Source organism: Nansenia antarctica (genome assembly GCF_963989245.1).
Source record: "Nansenia antarctica genome assembly, chromosome: 4".
Lineage (NCBI taxonomy): Eukaryota > Metazoa > Chordata > Actinopteri > Argentiniformes > Microstomatidae > Nansenia > Nansenia antarctica.
The window spans coordinates 32697536-32721531 of record NC_137689.1 but is presented as its reverse complement, the minus strand read 5'-3'; the positions used below and the strand labels follow the sequence as shown (position 1 = coordinate 32721531).

The 23996-nt window shown below is 41.3% G+C and overlaps 1 protein-coding gene across 3 annotated transcripts in view; it reads left to right on the top strand.

The window, feature by feature from the left end:
• erg (ETS transcription factor ERG) overlaps positions 1 to 23996 on the top strand; it is a gene marked incomplete at its 5' end in the record, with an annotated part of 71550 nt that overhangs the window by 13416 nt on the left and 34138 nt on the right. For 2 of the 3 annotated variants that reach the window (XM_080528626.1, XM_080528625.1), the window contains one exon: positions 22498 to 22521. The exons of the other annotated variant lie outside the window; for it this stretch is intronic. In XM_080528626.1, the coding sequence (XP_080384752.1) occupies positions 22504 to 22521 (18 nt within the window). Of the gene's footprint in view, positions 1 to 22497; positions 22522 to 23996 lie in introns of those variants that run through there. 3 annotated transcript variants of the gene reach the window in all.

Genomic DNA, 23996 nt, shown 5'->3' with positions numbered 1-23996 from the left:
ATACATACGTAGTGTTGATACATACATAGTGTTGATACATACATAGTGTTGATACTGTAGTGTTGATACATACATAGTGTTGATACATACATAGTGTTGGTACATAATGTAGTGTTGATAAATACGTAGTGTTGATACATACATAGTGTTGATACATACATACTGTTGATACATACGTAGTGATGATACATACTGTAGTGTTGATACATACATAGTGTTGATACATACATAGTGTTGATACATACTGTAGTGTTGATACATACATAGTGTTGATACATACAAAGTGTTGATACATACTGTAGTGTTGATACATACATATTGTTGATACATACAAAGTGTTGATACATACATAGTGTTGGTACATACTGTAGTGTTGATACATACATAGTGTTGATACATACATAGTGTTGATACATACTGTAGTGTTGATACATACATAGTGTTGTAACATACATAGTGTTGATACATACATAGTGTTGATACATGCTCTAGTGTTGATACATACATAGTGTTGATAAATACAGTAGTGTTGATACATACATAGTGTTAAAACATACTGTAGTGTTGATACATACATAGTGTTGATACATACATAGTGTTGATACATACATACTGTTGATACATACATAGTGTTGATACATACATAGTGTTGATACATACTGTAGTGTTGATACATACTGTAGTGTTGATACATACATAGTGTTGATACATACTGTAGTGTTGATACATACTGTAGTGTTGATACATACATAGTGTTGATACATACATAGTGTTGATACATACATAGTATTGATACATACATAGTGTTGATACATACTGTAGTGTTGATACATACATAGTGTTGATACATACATAGTGTTGATACATACGTAGTGTTGATACATACATAGTGTTGATACATACATAGTGTTGATACATACTGTAGTGTTGATACATACATAGTGTTGATACATACTGTAGTGTTGATACATACATAGTGTTGATACATACTGTAGTGTTGATACATACTGTAGTGTTGATACATACTGTAGTGTTGATACATACATAGTGTTGATACCTACTGTAGTGTTGATACATACATAGTGTTGATACATACGTAGTGTTGATACATACTGTAGTGTTGATACATACATAGTGTTGATACATACTGTAGTGTTGATACATACATAGTGTTGATACATACATAATGTTGATATATACTGTAGTGTTGATACATACATAGTGTTGATACATACATAGTGTTGATACATACATAGTGTTGATAGATACATAGTGTTGAATTGATACATACATAGTGTTGATACATACATAATGTTGATACATACATAGTGTTGATACATACGTAGTGTTGATACATACTGTAGTGTTGATACATACATAGGGTTGATACATACATAGTGTTGATACATACATAGTGTTGATACATACATAGTGTTGATACATACTGTAGTGTTGATACATACATAGTGTTGATACATACTGTAGTGTTGATACATACATAGTGTTGATACATAGTGTTGATACATACATAGTGTTGGTACATACTGTAGTGTTGATACATACATAGTGTTGATACATACATAGTGTTGATACATACTGTAGTGTTGATACATACATAGTGTTGTGACATACATAGTGTTGATACATACTGTAGTGTTGATACATACATAGTGTTGATACATACATAGTGTTGATACATACATAGTGTTGATACATGCTCTAGTGTTGATACATACATAGGGTTGATAAATACAGTAGTGTTGATACATGCATAGTGTTGATACATACATAGTGTTGATACATACATAGTGTTGATACATACTGTAGTGTTGATACATACATAGTGTTGAAACATACTGTAGTGTTGATACATACATAGTGTTGATACATACATAGTGTTGATACATACATAGTGTTGATACATACGTAGTGTTGATGCATACATAATGTTGATACATACATAGTGTTGATACATACTGTAGTGTTGATACATACTGTAGTGTTGATACATACATAGTGTTGATACATACATAGTGTTTATACATACATAGTGTTGATACATACTATAGTGTTGATACATACATAGTGTTGATACATACTGTAGTGTTGATACATACTGTAGTGTTGATACATGCTGTATGTAGTGTTGATACATGCTGTATGTAGTGTTGATACATACATAGGGTTGATACATACTGTAGTGTTGATACATACATAGTGTTGATACATACATAGTGTTGATACATACTGTAGTGTTGATACATACATAGTGTTGATACATACTGTAGTGTTGATACATACATAGTGTTGATACATACATAGTGTTGATACATACATAGTGTTGATACATTCGTAGTGTTGATACATACATCGTGTTGATACATGCATAGTGTTGATACATACATAGTGTTGATACATACATAGTGTTGATACATACTGTAGTGTTGATACATACATAGTGTTGATACATACTGTAGTGTTGATACATACATAGGGTTGATAAATACAGTAGTGTTGATACATACATAGTGTTGATACATACATAGTGTTGATACATACTGTAGTGTTGATACATACATAGTGTTGAAACATACTGTAGTGTTGATACATACATAGTGTTGATACATACATAGTGTTGATACATACGTAGTGTTGATACATACATAATGTTGATACATACATAGTGTTGATACATACTGTAGTGTTGATACATACTGTAGTGTTGATACATACATAGTGTTGATACATACATAGTGTTGATACATACTGTAGTGTTGATACATACATAGTGTTGATACATACATAGTGTTGATACATTCTGTAGTGTTGATACATACTGTAGTGTTGATACATACTGGAGTGTTGATACATACCGTAGTGTTGATACATGCTTTAGTGTTGATACATACATAGTGTTGATACATACATAGTGTTGATACATACTGTAGTGTTGATACATACGTAGTGTTGATACATACTGTAGTGTTGATACATACATAGGGTTGATACATACATAGTGTTGATACATACATAGTGTTGATACATACATAGTGTTGATACATACATAGTGTTGATACATACTGTAGTGTTGATACATACATAGTGTTGATACATACTGTAGTGTTGATACATACATAGTGTTGATACATACATAGTGTTGATACATACATCGTGTTGGTACATACTGTAGTGTTGATACATACATAGTGTTGATACATACATAGTGTTGATACATACTGTAGTGTTGATACATACATAGTGTTGTAACATACATAGTGTTGATACATACATAGTGTTGATACATACTGTAGTGTTGATACATACATAGTGTTGATACATACATAGTGTTGATACATACATAGTGTTGATACATACTGTAGTGTTGATACATACATAGTGTTGAAACATACTGTAGTGTTGATACATACATAGTGTTGATACATACATAGTGTTGATACATACATAGTGTTGATACATACGTAGTGTTGATGCATACATAATGTTGATACATACATAGTGTTGATACATACTGTAGTGTTGATACATACTGTAGTGTTGATACATACATAGTGTTGATACATACATAGTGTTGATACATACTGTAGTGTTGATACATACTGTAGTGTTGATACATACATAGTGTTGTAACATACATAGTGTTGATACATACATAGTGTTGATACACACTGTAGTGTTGATACATACATAGTGTTGATACATACATAGTGTTGATACATACTGTAGTGTTGATACATACTGTAGTGTTGATACATACATAGTGTTGATACATACATAGTGTTGATACATACATAGTGTTGATACATACATAGTGTTGATACATACTGTAGTGTTGATACATACATAGTGTTGTAACATACATAGTGTTGATACATACATAGTGTTGATACATACTGTAGTGTTGATACATACATAGTGTTGATACATACATAGTGTTGATACATACATAGTGTTGATACATGCTCTAGTGTTGATACATACATAGGGTTGATAAATACAGTAGTGTTGATACATGCATAGTGTTGATACATACATAGTGTTGATACATACATAGTGTTGATACATACTGTAGTGTTGATACATACATAGTGTTGAAACATACTGTAGTGTTGATACATACATAGTGTTGATACATACATAGTGTTGATACATACGTAGTGTTGATACATACATAATGTTGATACATACATAGTGTTGATACATACTGTAGTGTTGATACATACTGTAGTGTTGATACATACATAGTGTTGATACATACATAGTGTTGATACATACTGTAGTGTTGATACATACATAGTGTTGATACATACATAGTGTTGATACATACATAGTGTTGATACATTCTGTAGTGTTGATACATACATAGTGTTGATACATACTGTAGTGTTGATACATACTGTAGTGTTGATACATACCGTAGTGTTGATACATGCTTTAGTGTTGATACATACATAGGGTTGATACATACTGTAGTGTTGATACATACATAGTGTTGATACATACATAGTGTTGATGCATACATAGTGTTGATACATATTGTAGTGTTGATACATACATAGTGTTGATACATACATAGTGTTGATACATACTGTAGTGTTGATACATACATAGTGTTGATACATACTGTAGTGTTGATACATACATAGTGTTGATACATACATAGTGTTGATACATACATAGTGTTGATACATACATAGTGTTGATACATACATAGTGTTGATACATACATAGTGTTGATACATACATATTGTTGATACATACATAGTGTTGATACATACATATGGCGCTTTTCCACTACCGGGCCCGGCTCGGGTCAGCACGGCTCGCTTCGGCACGCTTTTGAACAGTTCTGGGTACGAGACGTTTTCCACTATACACAAGAGACCAGGAACGAGTAGGAGGAGTAGGAGATAGTAGGCGGAGTTACGCGTCATAACAGCGCGCCATGGTGGTGACCTGGGTTTTTAACCGGTAATTACCGGTCTTTGTCCGGTAAAATTTGTTGAGGTCCGATAAATTTAAACCTCTTCGGTCATAATGTCTGTTGAAAATAATTCCAAGCACAATTTGAATACAATTCGCTAAAGTTCACATTCTGATTCCTTCTATATTAAAAAAGACGAATATATAGGCTATATATTTATTTTATTATTATATGATTTGACGCCGGCATGATGATGACTCCTAATGTGTAGGCTAGCCTATGCGAAACAGCGGCAATAGCCTGCCTAGCGGCAGGGTTGCCAGATGGGATTGACAATTTACAGCCTAACCAGTCTATTACCGCTAAACCCAGTAGTCCATTCGGCGATAACCCGGCCCATCTGGCAACCCTGCCAACCCGGCCACCATAATAATAATACTAACTTTTATTTGTATAGGCTAGCGGTTTTAACCTGCAAACGTTGCAGCTCAAAGTGCACCATAGCGAGCGAGAGGTAAACATGGCAAGACAAAGTAAGCTTAACAATTACTTCATGAAACCAAGCTACAATGAGTCTGAGTAGAAGTCTGACTCTAAAGAAATGGAGGCAGCTGACGCCGTAGTGGCTCCTCCAGCCAAAAAGTCTCGAGGGTTCCGAGTTGAATGGAAAGAAAATTTCCCCTGGCTGCGTTTCGATGGGGAAGGCCTAGGCTATAACATCGAACGGAAATTAGCCTATGCGCATTGCAAGTTAATTAAAAGCCTATTTATTTTCAAAGAGTTTTATTCTATTTTATTTTATCTGATAAAAGGCATATGAACGGAAATTAGGCTAGCCTATGTGTCACGCCAGAAGCCTACATGTAACCTCTTGCACTTTTCAATAAAATGTTATACATCTAGACATTGTGGTATTTCTTTATATACGTATCCCAGCCTGCCTATCAATTGTTTCTCAATAAACAGTTATGTTCTCCTCATTGTCATACTCCCGAGTCCGATTAAGTATGATTTGACAGGCAGCTAAACTAAATGCCTTCCCAACCAGCGAGACCTGGTTATAGAAATGACGTTGTTTTATTGATTAAAAAAAAGGGTAAAACTGGAAAGAGAAAATAGAAAACTCTCATTAATCCCAAACAATTTAACAAACTTCAGTTAACGTAATGTGGAGTCCGTTCATTGATCGATGCAGTCTGTTCAGTTCCCAGTGTGGCGTGCGTTCAGCGCTGGACATATGGCATAGCGCGCATGCAAATCATGAAAGCCTATTATTATATTTATTATATAGCTCGCATCTAATCGTATCGGATGAGAAATAGACATTAAACGGCATATATAGGCTACACAAAAGTAATCACCGCGACAAACAACTATATTATATTTTAATATGATGACCGGAATATCTCACGTTTGTCCGGTAAATTGAAATCTTCCCGGACACGATGACCGGCGCCAATTTTTTCTAACGGAAACCCTGGTGGTGACGTATATTTTCACGAGACACAACACAGCCACAACAATAGCAACATGGAGGAACTTGAAGCTATCGTATACTTTTTTCTCGGCATGTGGTATATTATTAACCATGGTTTTTTGGAGAGAAAGAGAAAGCGAGAGAGGGTGAGAGAGAGGAAGAGAGAGAGGAAGCTATGTACACATAATAAAGTAATGTTTTTTGAACCCTTAAAACCACTGATTTCACTTGTCTGCTTTATGAACTGTAGTATCATTGTTATGTTGAGCATATGAGATGGCTACTGCCTGATCGATGTCGACACTGCTCGTAGTGAATATAAGCACTTGACGCATGTTGAACTCCTGGTTCATTGAGTTTACTCCCGGTTCACTTCTCGGGGTGGCACCACGGTGGTTCAGGGCTCAAAATGACCGTATACCGATGGTGGAGTTAGCAAGCATAGTCTTGTCTTTTTACCACCTTCCTAGCCGGTGTTATTCACGGACAAACACGGTGCCCGGAGGCACCCTTTGCGGGTTAATAACTGTGGTTTACCGTGGGTTACGGTAAAAATTCAAACGTGTCCCGAGAGGGGAGAGGACAGGAAATCTGAAACCATTTGAATGGTGTCGATATGACACTCTTATCACGGTCGACACAGCGCGGAGCGAATTCCCGGGTAGAACTTTTCTCTCCCCCCGCTGTCAACGGGAGTTTCAACCAGCAGGCGCGGTGCTGCAGGCAGCAGCGGGTGAACTCTCGGTTCATTGAGTTTACGGTTAAAAGCATATCTTCTCGGGGTGTCAGCGCGGTGGTTAAGGGCTCAAAAGGACCGTATAACGATGGTGAAGTTAGCAAAGGAGTATTGTGTTTGTACCACCTTCATAGCCGGTGTTATTCACGGGCAAAGACGGTGCCCGGAGGCACCCTTTGCGGGTTAATAACTGTGATTTACCGTGGGTTAGGATAACAATTCAAACGTGTCCGGATAGGGGAGAGGACAGGGAATCCAAAACCATTTGAATGGTGTCGATACGACACTCCTATCACGGTCGACACAGCTAGGAGCGAATTCCCGGGTAGAACTTTTCTCTCACCCCGCTGTCAACGGGAGTTGTCAACCAGGAAGCGGTGCTGCGAGCAGCAGCGGGGGGGGGGGGGGGGACCCGTCACTTACGGCCGAATATCTCCGCGTCACAATGGGTTATAATTCCAAACTAAAATTCTCCATGATCACAATAGCATGCTGAACACACTGAATAGTAAGAACAGTAAGAACAGTAAGAAGTAGTGTTGTTCCGATACCATTTTTTGATCCCGATACCGATACCGATACCTGACCGTGCAGTACTTGCCGATACCGAGTACCGATCCGATACCACGGCGTTTGAAAAAACAAAACAAAAAAACATGTTTTTTGAGCCGCATACTCACCTCGATGTAAAATGATTGCTAACACTTAGTCTGGCACTGCTCAAAACCTTTGTAAAACAGGAAAAAATACCAACAGAGAGTGAATGCTATAGAACTTTTTATTGTCTTTTTATTGTCTACCTGGTATGGTGACAAGAAAATCAACCCCTTATAAAACCTGAAATGTGGCTCTCACAGATGCCAATCAGTGCAATATCCATTTAAGATATAAAACAGTCGTAGTAGTAGAGCAACAGCAAGTGAACATTTACAAACAAAATAACTTTAAGATATAAAACAGTCGTAGTAGTAGTGCAACAGCAAGTAAACAATTACAAACAAAATAACTTTAAGATATAAAACAGTCGTAGTAGTAGTGCAACAGCAAGTGAACATTTACAAACAAAATAACTTTAAGATATAAAACAGTCGTAGTAGTAGTGCAACAGCAAGTAAACATTTACAAACAAAATAACTTTAAGATATAAAACCGTACAAGTAGTGCAACAGCAAGTAAACATTTACAAACAAAATAAGGCCCATTTGAGACTAACATAAGATGTAGGCCTACCTGAGGGAATAATAATATTTTAGAAGTGCAGCCTGAATTTGGTAAAATAAATAAAAGGATATTTTAAATGTTAGGAAATGTTATCACAAATGTAAACAAACTCCACTTTAAAAAACAAAAACAAAAGAGCTGGAGCAAAATAAAGTGCACTGCACATTAGTGCAGACATGTCACATAGCAGCACTCAGTCCTCCAAATTAAAATCCTTAGGCTTCAAGTTCAAATACATAGGCAGGTTCTTCTTTAAGAAGATGAGCATTTCTACTCTCTCTCCTAGCAGCCTGTTCTTCTTTTCATCCAGTATGTTGGAAGCTGTTCTGAACAGTCTCTCACTATCTACACTAGTAGAGGGAGCACAGAGAAACACTGCAGCAGTAGCAGCCATGCCGATACTAGTATCGGTATCGGAACAACACTAGTAAGAAGTAGTAGTCTCTGCTGTTCAACGCTGTTGTGAGATTTAAAAATGGCGGTTAGTGGTGTACTGTGAAAACATACGATGACGATGTTGTGACGATTTCCATTCACCAATCAACCGTGTGCAGCGTCACACGTCACACGCAGCCTGGCAAAAAGGTACCGGCTCACAAAAAGGTTCCTGCTCGCGAAGGGTAGCTAAAGAACCGACCCGACCCGACCCGACCCAGGCCGACAAGTGGAAAAGCGCCAAAGAAGCAGGCCAGCCTGGGTCGACCCGGGCTAGCCCTGTAGTGGAAAAGCACCAATAGTGTTGATACATACTGTAGTGTTGATACATACGTAGTGTTGATACATACATAGTGTTGATACATACTGTAGTGTTGATACATACTGTAGTGTTGATACATACATAGTGTTGATACATACTCTAGTGCTGATGTATACATAGTGTTGATACATACATAGTGTTGATACATACATAGTGTTGATACATACCGTAGTGTTGATACATACATAGTGTTGATACATACATAGTGTTGATACATACTGTAGTGTTGATACATACATAGTGTTGATACATACTGTAGTGTTGATACATACATAGTGTTGATACATACTGTAGTGTTGATCAGTGGAGGCTCCTCCATAGAGGTGGAGGAGGCCTGGCCTCCCCAATAATTTGAGAGAAGAGAGAGAGATTTAAAAAAGCAATAATTATATTTTTTATCAGACACACAACATACAATTCAGAACAATACTTCATCCATTTCTAATATTTATCCTGCAGAACAGCACTCATACACGCGTGTGGCGGAAAAAGGTACTACACGGAGGCCAGGCCTCCTGTCGGAAAGTGGTTTCTCATAGAAGTCAATGTAATGCAATTTTTTTCATGGCAATATGTGATTGGCCAAATCACTGAAAATGGGTGGGCACAGGAGGCCTGGCCTCCGTGTAGTACCTTTTTCCGCCACACGCGTATGAGTGCTGTTCTGCAGGATAAATATTAGAAATGGATGATGTATTGTTCTGAATTGTATGTTGTGTGTCTGATTGACATAGTGTTTGAGTGCTTTTGACATGTCATTGATTGTATGTAGTATGTTGTGGTGAATGTTGTGAGCCTGAGCAGAAGGAATAATAGCTGCTGCAGGCGGACCAGAGATTCATGCCAATTGTTTTGTTTATTTGATGACCCATTGTGCAGGCAATAAAAGCTGCTTCACCCACCATCCTGAGAGTGTCCCAATCCCTTCAGTACCGCCAAACACAAATTAATAATTTTTAACAAAGACAGATAAGAAGAACAGGGAACATTCCATCGCGAGTGAAGCGAGCAAGCGGAAAAAAAATTGGCCTCCTCAATTCTGGAAGTCACCAGCCTCCACTGGTGTTGATACATACTGTTACGCTTGCCTGACTCTTGACAAGGTAACAAAAAGGGAGACCACACATGGTTAACAATAATAGGAGATTTATAAAAGAAAATAATGTTGAATTGAAAATTGAAAATTGATAATTGAAATGAATAAAGAAAATGGTAACGACAACCAAAAACGGCTGCTGGTCGACAAGGAAGAGAGAGAGTCCATGAATCTGACCCACTCTTAAAGTTCCTTGGACAATTAGGATAATCACCCACACCTGAGCCCATCTGGAACAAAGAGAGGTAGACAGGACAACAGATGCAATAACGCCCACTATAGGTTCAAGTGTGGATCGTCACATCCCCCCCCCCCTTAAAACAGAGGCCTACTAAAAAGGTCTCTGCAAATTCTGTTCCCAGATTACAGCATAACTTAAACTAGATTAATAAAAAATACAAATAATAACAACAATTTATGCCAATATGACCAACCGGCACAAAGAACACTGGTGATCTCCGCCACACAGCCTAATCATCAAATCCCAACCCTCCCCTACAACCTGCCCACCCTACAGCAATTCCTGGTACCGGGAAAAGCTCTATTTAAGGAGGGAGGAGCAAGAGAAAGAGATATTTAGGACAAGAGTTTTAGACCGGCAGCATTGATTCACCCAGACCCTCCGGAGCACGTGACAACGCATCAGCGATTACGTTGTCCACGCCTCGTATGTGCCTAATAGTGATGTTGTATGGCTGTAGAAACAACGTCCACTCTGCAAAGAATGCAAAAAGGTCAATGGGTTATGATCTGAATAAACGACCACTGGATGGGACCCCCCTCCCACATAAACATCAAAGTGCTGCAGAGCCCAAACCAGTGCCAATGCCTCTTTCTCAATGGTAGAATAATTCAGTTGGTGAGAATTAAACTTTCTAGAAAAGAAACTGACCGGTCGATCTACCCCCTGATCGTCAGTCTGCAAAAGAACCCCCCCAGCCCCAACATGACTAGCATCCACTTGCAACTGGAACGGGTGATCCAAACGAGGTGCTGCCAGGACAGGAGCCGTACTTAACAGCTTTTTTACCTGTTCAAAAGCCTTCTGGCAACCTGGAGACCATTCAAACTTGGCCCTCAACCTTAATAAGTTCGTCAAAGGGACGACCACAGTTGAGAAATTTAAACAGAAGTTGCGGTAATAACCCACCATCCCTAAAAAACGTCTAAGCTCTGTCTTCGAGGTGGGGGGTGGAAACTGATCAATAGCACGGACCTTAGCCCTCACTGGCCGGACCTGCCCTTGCCCTACCTTACTCAAATATGTGACAGTAGCTCTTGCAAACTCACATTTTGCCAAGTTGATAGTAAGGTTAGCAGCCCTGAGTCGTACAAACAGTGAGTGGATACGTTCTATATGTTGCTCCCACGTGTTGCTATACACCACAACGTCATCAAGGTAAACCGCACAGCCATCCAGCCCTGCAACCACCTGATTCATCAGGCGTAGAAAAGTCGCCGGCGCATTACAGAGACCAAAACTCATGACGTTGTACGAATACAACCCAGACGGTGTAATGAAGGCAGATATTTCTCGGGCGCGAGGGGTCAGTGGGACCTGCCAATACCCCTTAAGCAAATCAAATTTGCTAACGAATTTGGCAGACCCCACCTCATCCACACAGTCCTCCATCCTGGGCAAAGGAAATGAGTCAGGTTTAGTCACATTATTAACCTTTCGGTAGTCTGTACAGAACCTATCTGTCGTGTCTGGTTTTCCTACCAACAAACACGGTGATGCCCAACTGGAGTTTGAAGGAACAGCCAGCCCGTTATCTATTAAATACTGAACCTCAGTATCCATGCGGCGGCGTTTCTCCAGAGGGACTCGATAGAACCGTTGACGAATCGGCTTCGCCTCCCCAACGTCTATGTCGTGCTGCACTAAGTGGGTACAAGAAGGGGTATCCGAAAACAATGAGGGAAATGCAACAAGCAACCCCTCTAACTCTCTACTGTTTTCCTCAGTCAAATGACCAAACAGAACTGATAATTCAGCCAACGTCTCAGAATTCTTGAGCCGAGGACGCAAAACACCGTCTCCAGGCCCACTCACATCCTCCTCCCACCCTGCTGCCACCACAGGAGTGGATGGAGATGGAGACACCCCATTCACTGTGGTCAACACAACCGGCTTCACCTCCAAGACCGTATCTACTCCGGCCCTAGGTGAACGAGAATAATAACATTTTAATACGTTTATGTGACAAAGTTGTGTAGACTTTCTACGGTTAGGAGTATCGATCAAATAATTCTGTTCGGACACCTGTCGTACAACAGAATAGGGACCAGTACATTTTGCCTGGAAAACTGGGTCACTCACAGAACAATCATTATGAGGAAGCCATTTACGAACCAACACATCCTCCAAGAGAAAATAACCACTAGCAGAGTTCTCCAGCTCATCCTTAGGCTGAATCCCACTGAGCAGCAGCTTCAGCTCAGGATCCTCCTGTTGTGCTAAAATCAACTCACTCCGAGACAAAGGCGGCGGATCAGGAAACTGAAAAACAGAATTGTCAGGAGTGAACTTATCAGACTCTTTACCATCATCAATTTTAGGGTCCATGCAACTCATAGCACGAGTCATGGCGCAGGCAGTAAAAACCTCAGGAAACTCCTTCACACTAAGGTCGGGTCCTGTTGGCCGTGTAAACCCAGAACTAACAACCAGAGGTGGGGGCACATCACTTCACACTCTTCCTCCAGCCAGGTTATTTCCTAAGATGACTGCCACACCCACCACAGGCAGAGAGGGTCGAACACCAATGGTTACGACCCACTGGACCAGATCAGAGTAAAGCTCAATTTCATGCAAGGGGACAGACAAAGTCTGCATCCCCATCCCTCTAATCAAAACGCTGGTCCCCACACTTGACTCCTGAGAGAATGTCAAAACCGATTCCAATATAAAAGATTCTGAAGCCCCCGTATCACGAAGTATCTGGACAGGCACTTTCTGTGGGCTACCCACCAGAGAAACGAAACCTGTAGTAATAAACGGGCCAAAATCAGGATCCTCCTCGCTAATCTGTATGGAGGCAGAGCCCTGTAGTGCCACCGCCAACTCAGTAGCCGCAGGTGGGCTGGATACTGAGGATGCCATCACCCCTGGTTTAAAGGGAGACCCCTCGGCAACCCAGACACCCTTGCTCCTGCCCCACCAGCATGCGCTGCAAGAGCCAACGGTCTAACAGAGCCCCCCTTCCCACTGTAGGTTTTCTTTCCTTTTAGGACAGGACACTCCTGTTTCCAGTGACCCTTCCCAAGGCAATAATTGCATGTCGAGTTAGGATCTACTCTACTCTGACCGCCATGCTCCGACCTCGAAAAGGGGACAGAATAACCAGGACCTCCGTTAGGGAATTTAGCACGATTTACCAATAGGTTAGTCACGTTCGGAGTATGTCTACGGCTCCCATCGCTATGAAAACGATGGTCACCAAACTGACTCTTATGAGTCAGTACAAATTCATCTGCCAACACCGCGGCTTGATCTGCTGTTTTCACCTTGTGTTCATTAACGTAAGTGGCAATGCGATCAGGGACAATGGTTTTAAACTGTTCCAAAATAATCAAATTTGACAGATCCTCCAGAGTATTCACCTCTACCGCCACGCACCAACGATTGAAATGGCTGGTTAGTTCTCTTACAACCTCAACATGAGTTTGTTTATCATGTTTCTTCCATTGTCTAAACCGCTGTCTGTAAGCTTCAGGAACAAGTTCATATGCCTTAAGGATAGCGGCCTTAACTGTATCATAATCTTTCCTCTCTCCACCATTAAGAGCAATATAAGCTTCCTGAGCTCGGCCAATAAGCACACTCTGTAGTAATGCGGTGCGGTCTGAAGTAGACCAGCCCCTATCGTCGGCAACACTCTCAAACAGTGAAAAGAATATATCAGGATCTTTTTCATTAAACTGTGGAAAACAGTCTAACCATGGCAGACAAATTATCCCTCTTAGAATTACTCAAATCGCCACCTTCATTCTAATGTTCTTAGAATATTTAAATGTTTTATTTTAACTAATGACGTTACTTTTCAGGATGCCATGTTGCAACTGGCCGGGGACTTCAGCTGAAAATTAGCCGACTAGGCTAACGCTGCCTTTTTTACTGTATTTTATATGGTTCATGTATTTGGATTGTCCTCGATATAATAAACTAATAAACTAAACTAAACCTCCAATGTCAGATAACTTTCCCTCAGCAATCAAGTTAAGTCGCTCCCGTTCATGAGCCAATTTTTCAAACTCCAATTCCCTGTCCCTAGCACGCTCTCGCGTCTGAAATTCACGCTCTTGCGTCTGAAATTCCATCTGTAATGATAACAATTCTCTCTGTTGATCAAATGTTAACTCTGTGGACCCAGATACAACCCCAACGGATATTTTAGGGACAGACAATTTACCCTTTAGTATGCCCCTATTTATTAATGTATTCTGTAAAGCCTCTACTACGTCCTGTTTCTTTGCTCGGCCTTTCACCACCTCAAGCTTAACCTCATAATGTTCAACAACCTTCCACAGTTGTTCCTTTGTTAACTGTAACAACCCATCGACCAACGGAGCTGCCACAAACTCCTCAAAAACATCCATAACTCAATATAATCAAATAACCAATATAAACCAACCCTAACAAACGGGAATCTCCCCTCCTATTACAAACTCCTCCTATAAACTACTCCCATATCAGCCATAATCTTCAGCCCATTTAAAGCGAGTAACTGTGCACACATACAAACCAGAAAAGTAACTAACATACTTCGTAAGAGCTGCCCCGCATCTAACTCAGTAATAACTAACTAACCACTCAGCTAGTCTTCAGTGCGTTCACATGCAACTCTTCCACCCGGCAAATGCCTGGTGGCGCCCCCGCGTTCAACACACCAAAAATAACAAACGAAAACAATAAACAAGCGTTAAGCGCTTTTACTCCTAGCACGGGGGTTCATGTATAGCTCTGATGGTATCTAAACCACCCGCCCTACCTATCCTTCTCTGCTTTGCATAGAACACAGCACTCACCAAACTCCAGCCGAAGATCACAGCCAATACCAAGTTTTACGTCCTTGTCAGCACAGTCGGACGGCCAGCTCCCCCTCGTCACCAGCACCCAAACCAACATACCAAATATACTAAACAATACATTACATCCAATCCAACCAAAACCCAATAACTATAAACAATAACCATGCGAGTCTCCCAATATAGAGTTGGACACATCCAATAATCCAATCCCGAATATTAACTATGAAAAGGGAGAGAATATCGCTCTCACCAAAATCACTCCCGGTTATCTCGCCGCCACGTGAAAATTCAGTCCCGAACGACTCGTCGCTAAAAGGAAAAACAACACCAAGGGACACGTTTCTTTTCTCTGAAGCTTTCAAACGTTCAGACGTTTGTTTTACAGATTCATTATTGCACCTCGACCCCTGACCCAGGGAATATGGTTGGGAATTCTATTAGAAGAAAAAAAAAAGACTTTGTTGCACAATCAAAATAATGAGCTATTTAAAGTGATAGCCTACAACATCCTCTACCATGGTTGAAATTGAGGACAGTATTAACAACAGTCAAGAGAGCAGTGATGATGATGATTAAGCTTGTAGCATAAATACATGCTTAGGCTGTAACTTTTTGTTGAAAAGTTGATTTCAGTGTTTACAGAACACAGCAGTGCTTAAAGAGATGTCAGTTGATTTCATTGTGTTTAAAGAACAGACATTCAGTTAGTGCTTAAAGAGATGTCAGTTGATTTCATTGTGTTTAAAGGAGTCTGACAGACTTTCATGCTTAAAGAGCAGTCATTTGATTTTGCATTTGTTTCTTTTGTTTTGCACACAATAATTTGTTCGTTCATCTTTATTTATGAATAAATGTCGTTTTGCTAATACAAGTTATCCATGTATCCCTTTTTTATCCATCCTGTGGGACGGGTCGTGACTCGCGAGCTCGGGGAGCACCAAGCAGCATCCCTAGGTGCTCCTCTGAGCACTGGCCCCAAAAAGTTATGTGCACCCCTGATTATATATGTAGTTAACTAATGCAGTGGACAGCGGCTGTTTCTCCAGCGTTCCTGTCACATCGGATTTCGTAACGTCATAAAATTACGTCTGTAAGTCATGCATTTTTCCATGTTTCCCTTTGATGGCATATGACGCCGTAAATGTAACTAAAGTTCAGCCTCGAAGTTGTTGCACTGTTGTCCTAAATCAAGCAGGGTTGGGCCGTGTTAGTACCTGGATGGGAGACCGCCTGCTGTAAGCTTTTCGTTCCTCCGCGTTACCGAGGAGAGGCGCGTGCCGCGGCCGAGGAGAGTGTACTCTTTCCGGATAGACATTTATGCATGCTCTCGGGGTTTGAAACATAACTTCCCGGGGTGCCAGCGGGTTGGTTGATGGCTCAAAATGACCGTATACCGATGGTGAAGTTAGCAAAGTAGTATTGTGTTTGTACCACCTTCATAGCCGGTGTTATTCACGGACAAACACGGTGCCCGGAGGCACCCTTTGCGGGTTAATAGCTGTGGTTTACCGTGGGTTAGGATAACAATTCAAACGTGTCCGGATAGGGGAGAGGACAGGGAATCTGAAACCATTTGAATGGTGTAGATACGACACTCCTATCACGATCGACACAGCTAGGAGCGAAATCCCGGGTAGAACTTGTCTCTCCCCCATGATAATGAAGCATTGTTCTTTTTTATTTGATGACTTGTTTGATCGATTGATTGATTCAAGTTCATTCAAGTTGTGAATGAATCGCGAGCGTCAATGCTTTTCTATGTGTAATGTCACTTGGACATAGAATAATAAGACACTTGAGTCTGGGTTCAACAAAGGTATAACCAGTTTACTTCGGTTCTCTCGACACCTGTCAGTCACCTACTGGTATATGAACTCTCTCTTAGGCGCATGCGCTGTCCTGACTATGAATTAACCCATTCATTACACTACAGATGACGTATTAGTGAAGGGTTGTCCCATTTCCCCCGGGGAACCACTACGGCTCTGGCTCCAAAACGAGTGACTCAAAAACGAGTGACTCCAAAACGAGCCGAAGTGGTAAAAAAGAGAATCGGGATTGGGCCTTAAAGTTCCTGGGACAATTAGGATAATCACCCACACCTGAGCCCATCTGGAACAAAGAGAGAAGGTAGACAGGACAACAGATGCAATAACGCCCACTATAGGTTCAAGTGTGGATCGTCACAATACATAGTGTTGATACATACATAGTGTTGATACATACTGTAGTGTTGATACATACTGTAGTGTTGATACATACATAGTGTTTATACATACATAGTGTTGATACATACTGTAGTGTTGATACATACTGTAGTGTTGTACATAGTGTTGATACATACATAGTGTTGATACATACATAGTGTTGATACATACGTGGTGTTGATACTGTAGTGTTGATACATACATAGTGTTGGTACATACGGTAGTGTTGATACATACATAGTGTTGATACATACATAGTAGGGATGCACAATATTATCGGCACCGATATTTATCGGCCCGATAATGGGAAATTAATGTTATTAAATATTTATCGGTTTTATTAAATGTTAGCCGATATAGAGCCGATAATATGAAGCCGGAAATATTTCTGGTTCCTGTTGACGCGCTAATGCTGCTGCGCCTGCGTACAGCCACGCAGTGTAGAGACGAGAGCGAAACATGTCTTCCCCGGTGTGGACATTCTTCACAGTTTCTGAGGCAGATAGTGCATTTGCAATTTGCAACACATGTTTGACAAAAGTTCGGAGAGGAGGGCAGAGGTCTACGAGTTACAACACAACGAGTCTCATAAGTCACCTTAAGATTCACCATTGCAAGCATGCTGTATGGAAGGAATATCAAGCACTAGTAGCAGAAGGTAGCCTAGCCGCGAAAAAAAAAGCTTTACTCGAGACAGCTCAAAGGCTCAAGCAATCAATGAAAAAATAATGGAGTTTATGGCCCTCGACGACCAGCCTTTCTCTGTAGTAGAAGATAAAGGATTTCGCCAGCTAATTTCACATTTAGAGCCCCGGTATACACTCCCAAGCCGCCGCTATTTTGCAGACGTGTTTCTGCCTGCTCTGTACGATACAGTCGCCACACACATCCATAGTCTGATCGATACTAGCGTATGCAAAACGTTTGATGGGCTTTATCACAACCTACCTCATCCTCATGCACTAAAAGTAGCATAGCCCAGCCCTTTTCAGTTGCTTTATTAAGCATACTAGTGTAGCCTACTATGTGCCTTGTGTCATTCTGTTTATCTGCAGACTAAGCAGCCATTTGGCACTAGTTTCTGTAAAAGTTCTATAAAACGTTTGGTTCTTTAAAAGTCTTTATTTTTGTATTGACTGATGCACTTTATTTTATTTTTTGATATTTTATTTATGCATTTTCAATTTACAGGGATAGCCAAGATGCACTTTATTTTTTGACACTTTTTTGATCTAATTACTCTTAGGTGAGCCTTTTTTGTTTTCATAAAATGAGGCCAGATCTTGGCTAAAAAAAGCACTGTGCACTGTCTATAACAGATTCTGTTTGTTAGAGGAAATAATAAATGAACATTTGAAGAGTCAGAAGTGTTCTCTTTGTTGTGTTAACAATAGTGATGTAAGTTAGATTTGGTGAGATCACTATGGAATATTAAATCATCAATCTTTGCTCACTACATAGCCTTTCTTACCTTCAGGTGTGCATGAACTACAGGTTATCAACTGTGAAATTGTATCTGTTCTCATATATATCATATCGGTTATCGGCCATGAGAAGCGGGTAAACATCGGTATCGGTATCGGTTGGAAAAAAATGCATATCGTGCATCCCTAATAATAATAATAATAATAATAATAATAATACATTTTATTTATATGGCGCCTTTCATGGCACTCAAGGTCGCCGTACAACAACAAATCTAAAAACAGCCATAAAATTCAAAACACAAAACACATAGAAACGTACAGTATAAAACATAGCCAGCAGCAGAGCAGCACGGGAAAAGCAAATCAACAGGGATACGCCTGCGTAAACAGGTGGGTTTTGAGGTGGGTTTTAAAAGAGATGATAGAGTCAATGTTCCTGATGTCGGGGGGGAGGGAGTTCCAGAGGCGAGGGGCGGAGCGGCTGAAGGCTCTAAACCCCATGGTGGACAGACGGGCTGGGGGGACGGTCAGGTTGATGGAGGAGGCAGACCTGAGGGACCGGGTGGGAATGTTGATGTGGAGGAGGTCGGACAGGTATGGAGGGGCGAGGTTATGGATGGCCTTGAAAGTGTGGAGAAGGATTTTGTAGTCGATGCGGTGTTTGATGGGGAGCCAGTGGAGTTGGTGTAGAATGGGGGTGATGTGACTGATGACAGGGGTTCTGGTGACAATACGGGCAGCAGCGTTCTGGACCAGTTGGATCTTGTGGAGGAGTTTGTGGGGGAGACCAAAGAGAAGGGAGTTACAGTAATCTAGGCGGGAAGTGACGAGGGAGTGGACCAGGATTGCGGCGCTGTTGGGAGTGAGTGAAGGGCGGAGGCGGTTGATATTACGTAGATGGAAGTAAGCAGACCGGATGGTGTTGTTAACGTGGGAGTGGAATGAAAGGGTGCTGTCGAGGACGACTAATACATAGTGTTGATACATACTGTAGTGTTGATACATACATAGTGTTGATACGTACATAGTGTTGATACATACATAGTGTTGATACATACGTAGTGTTGATACATACATAGTGTTGATACATACTGTAGTGTTGATACATACATAGTGTTGATACATACGTAGTGTTGATACATACATAGTGTTGATACATACTGTAGTGTTGATACATACATAGTGTTGATACATACATAGTGTTGATACATACATAGTGTTGATAGATACTGTAATGTTGATACATACATAGTGTTGATACATACTGTAGTGTTGATACATACATAGTGTTGATACATACATAGTGTTGATACATACTGTAGTGTTGATACATACATAGTGTTGATACATACTGTAGTGTTGATACATACATAGTGTTGATACATACATGGTGTTGATACGTACTGTAGTGTTGATACATATGATACATACATATGAGAACGTTGATACATACATGTAGTGTTACATATGTGGCACGTTATGTATCCCCCAAAAATCCATACAGAAACGATACACTCACATCAGAGAGCAGATATGGGAGGGGCGTAGTGGATATAAAGGTGTGACATTACACTGTTCTTGTCCCAGCTAGCCACTTCCACATCTTGATTTGACGATATTACACAACGGCAATGGCAGTTTACAAATGCAACTAGCTCCCTGTCGCTGTGTCTTTGACCGCAAAATGTCCCAGCGGTCGATAACGTGGCATCCTACTGACACATGGTTCAACCTAACACCTAATAGTGGTTGCTGGTCACAGTTCATCCCAAAGCAATGTCTCTGGTCATTGAGTGTGTGTGTGTGTGTGTGTATATGTGTGTGTGTGTGTGTGTGTGTGTGTGTGTGTGTGTGTATGTGTGTGTCAGCGTCTGTGTGTGCGTGTGTGTGTGTGTGTGTGTGTATGTGTGTGCATGTGTGTGTGTGCGTCAGTGTGTGTGTGTGTGTGTAATCAGCGATGTGGCCACAGTCGTGTGGTTGTTTTCTCAGGGGGGGCGACAGCAGGATGTTGAGTTCCTCTCTTTACTTTCTCCTTGACCTCAGCTCCTTATCACGTCTCCTCAGCTTTGCTGCCTTCTCACCTCCACTGTCAGCTGGAGACCTGGACAGCCCTCCCCTTGGAATCAGGGGAGGCTAGTGGAGGTAGTGGATGGTGGAGAGGGTGAGGGTGGAGAGGGTGAGGGTGGAGAGGGTGAGGAGGGGGAGGGTGGAGAGGGAGAGGGTGGAGAGGGTGAGGAGGGAGAGGATGAGAATGGAGAGGGGGAGGGTGGAGAGGGGGAGGGTGGAGAGGGTGGTTGAGGTGTAGTAGAGAGGGTGGTGGAGGTGTAGTAGAGAGGGTGGTGGAAGTGTAGTAGTTCATTATGGTCCTCAGCAGCTTGAACTTCCTCAGCTGCCGCAGGAAGGAATGGAATGAGCCTGTCCTCTTATTTGTCTACCTCCACCAGCCTCCTCCTACCTCCACCAGCCTCCTCCTACCTCCACCAGCCTCCACCAGCCTACCTCCACCAGCCTACCTCAACCAGCCTCCACCAGCCTACCTCAACCAGCCTCCTCCTACCTCCACCAGCCTGTAGTGTAATAATTGGTGTTCTACCTCCACCAGCCTCCACCAGCCTCCCCTGGTGTTCTACCTCCACCAGCCTCCACCAGCCTCCCCTGGTGTTCTACCTCCACCAGCCTCCACCAGCCTCCACTAGACTCCCCTGGTGTTCTACCTCCACCAGCCTCCCCTGGTGTTCTACCTCCACCAGCCTCCACCAGCCTCCACTGGTTGGAATGTACTGAGTGACGTTCCACCCTGTTCATGTGTAGAAATAGAAGTGTAGAAATGTTGGTCTGCCCAGTATCAAAAGGTACAGCACTGTATGTCAGTGATGAAATGTCCATTGTCCAAAGTTGCTGAAAAGAGCCTCCTACTCTGAGGTGTTCTGGGGTCTTCTCTGCAGTGTTCTGGGGTCTTCTCTGCAGTGTTCTGGGGTCTCTGTTCATAACTTCATGTCAGGCCAGTGAGAGGTTGGCACTGTCCTCAGTACAGACGCCCTCAACTGTTACCCCTCCTGGGGACTCATGGCCAGCAAGCCTGTCAAGTGTGCACTGCATGATCAGACATCTGCATCCTGTCACCGGTTTGTGTGTGTGTGTGTGTACTCTTCCACACACACACACACACACACACACACACACACACACACACACACACACACACAACCACACACACAAATACAAATTTCGCACCTGCCTCCTGCCACATTAGAGACTGTACTCCCTACTCTCACTCTAGGTGACCCCTGCCACCACCCCCTTCCAAGCTTCACCCCTCCTTAGTGCCGAAAATCTTCTAACACACATCATCAAGAATAACAACATTGTTTTTAGCTCCTCTTATCTCCTCACTCCCAAATATCCTGTTTCTTCGAGTTGCTGTGGCCAGAACCAATAGAAACCTCTTCCTGCTATTGGCTGACTTCACTTCCTAACGTTAGCACAATCTCATCCGCTCCAAACAACGCTCAGTGGAGCCTCAACTAGCTTGCTGCCCAGAAAAAAAATAATAATTAGAATTTACACCAGTGTGTTTTTACCAGGACTCCAGGGTCCTGATCTAACATGGCCAGCACTATCAAGGTAAGTTCATTTTTGTGGGTTTTCACATAAAAATATAGATATTTCTCAGGATTTCTCATGTTTCGGGCATTGCCTTCAGTTTTTGTGCCGTGCTTTTGGAACCCAGAACAAGCAGGCGAGGGTAACACCCTTCTGCCATCGCGCCACGACAAGATTTCCTTTTGCGTTGCCTTCCTTGCAAATTTCCTTTTTCCTATTCGGATGGTCTACACGGTTTCAGAAATCTTGGGGGTAATGACAAAATCTGGGATTTCATTTATTTGGACGCAGAAGAGGTGATGTGACCTAGTGAGGCAGGATTCAGATGACTTGTTTGTATCCGTCAAGGATAGGCACAAATTGTGTTGCTTGTTGTGAAACGTTTTGCTTTTGATGTTTTCATTGCAATCAAAAAATACTTTCCAATATTATCATTATTTCGGAATTCATTCACTCTCGATTTGTTCTCAGTTTACTATAAAGCATTTTTCTTTTGAGGCCGTCATGTAATTTGAGACTTTTTATTATGTTCTTAATATTATAATTTAGTGGGAATAGCAAATATGATTTTAGATTGAGAACAAACATTATATTATGCCATTGCATTACATTTAATACCTTTTGTAAAAAAGAAAAGAAAAGAAGACTGCATCTCAAAATAAACCAAGGAAAAATGTAATAATGACTTTGTATTTGTATAAGCCTACAAGTTCAAGTTAGCTATGCCTACTAGACAATGGACTTGGTTCTCTACGCCTCAACAAGCTAGTGTGGTGTTCCAGAGTCTCCTGGAAACTGTAGCTGGAACAGGACAGGCGTCTCTGCTGGCCTCTCTCATGAGCCAGGGACACAAAGATGTTTATGACCACAGCCTAAACACAGTGTGAACAATAAAACAAAAGCAGGCAAGCCATAATTACATAATCAGCTGTCCTACTGCCCTTGGATGTAAACACAACCATTTGGTAGTAGAACCCAAATGTTTAGAGAGGGAGTCTGCTCTTTTGTGACCTGTGATATTGTTGCACTGGGACCATGGTTGAGTTGAGGCCTCATGGAGAAGGGAGTGTGACGGCTGTTTCTAAACTCCTCATTGCGTAGCTCTGTGTGTGGAACAGGTTTGGTACATTAGAGGTAAATTGTTGCTCAGGCCTTTTATTATAAACATATTTTTTTAAGATTCTCAATGAATGCTTTGCATGTGATAGAGATGGAGCAGGTTGTGTTGGTGGATATGAAGGCAGCTGTCTGGCATCCTCCTTCTATCTTATCTGTCACAATAACACAATACCACCACAATACCACTGGCTTGTGACAGACTGATTGTGTAATTGTTTTTGCTGAATTGAGCCATCCTAAATGCTGACTTCAGGGCCGTGGCATGTTGTTTAACACTGGTTCCAGTTTGAAACAAACTTGAGACATGTTAAGGCACCGAGTCTATGATGAATATCTTGAATATTTTCCCTTTATACTGGCGTGTTTTACCCTCAGGC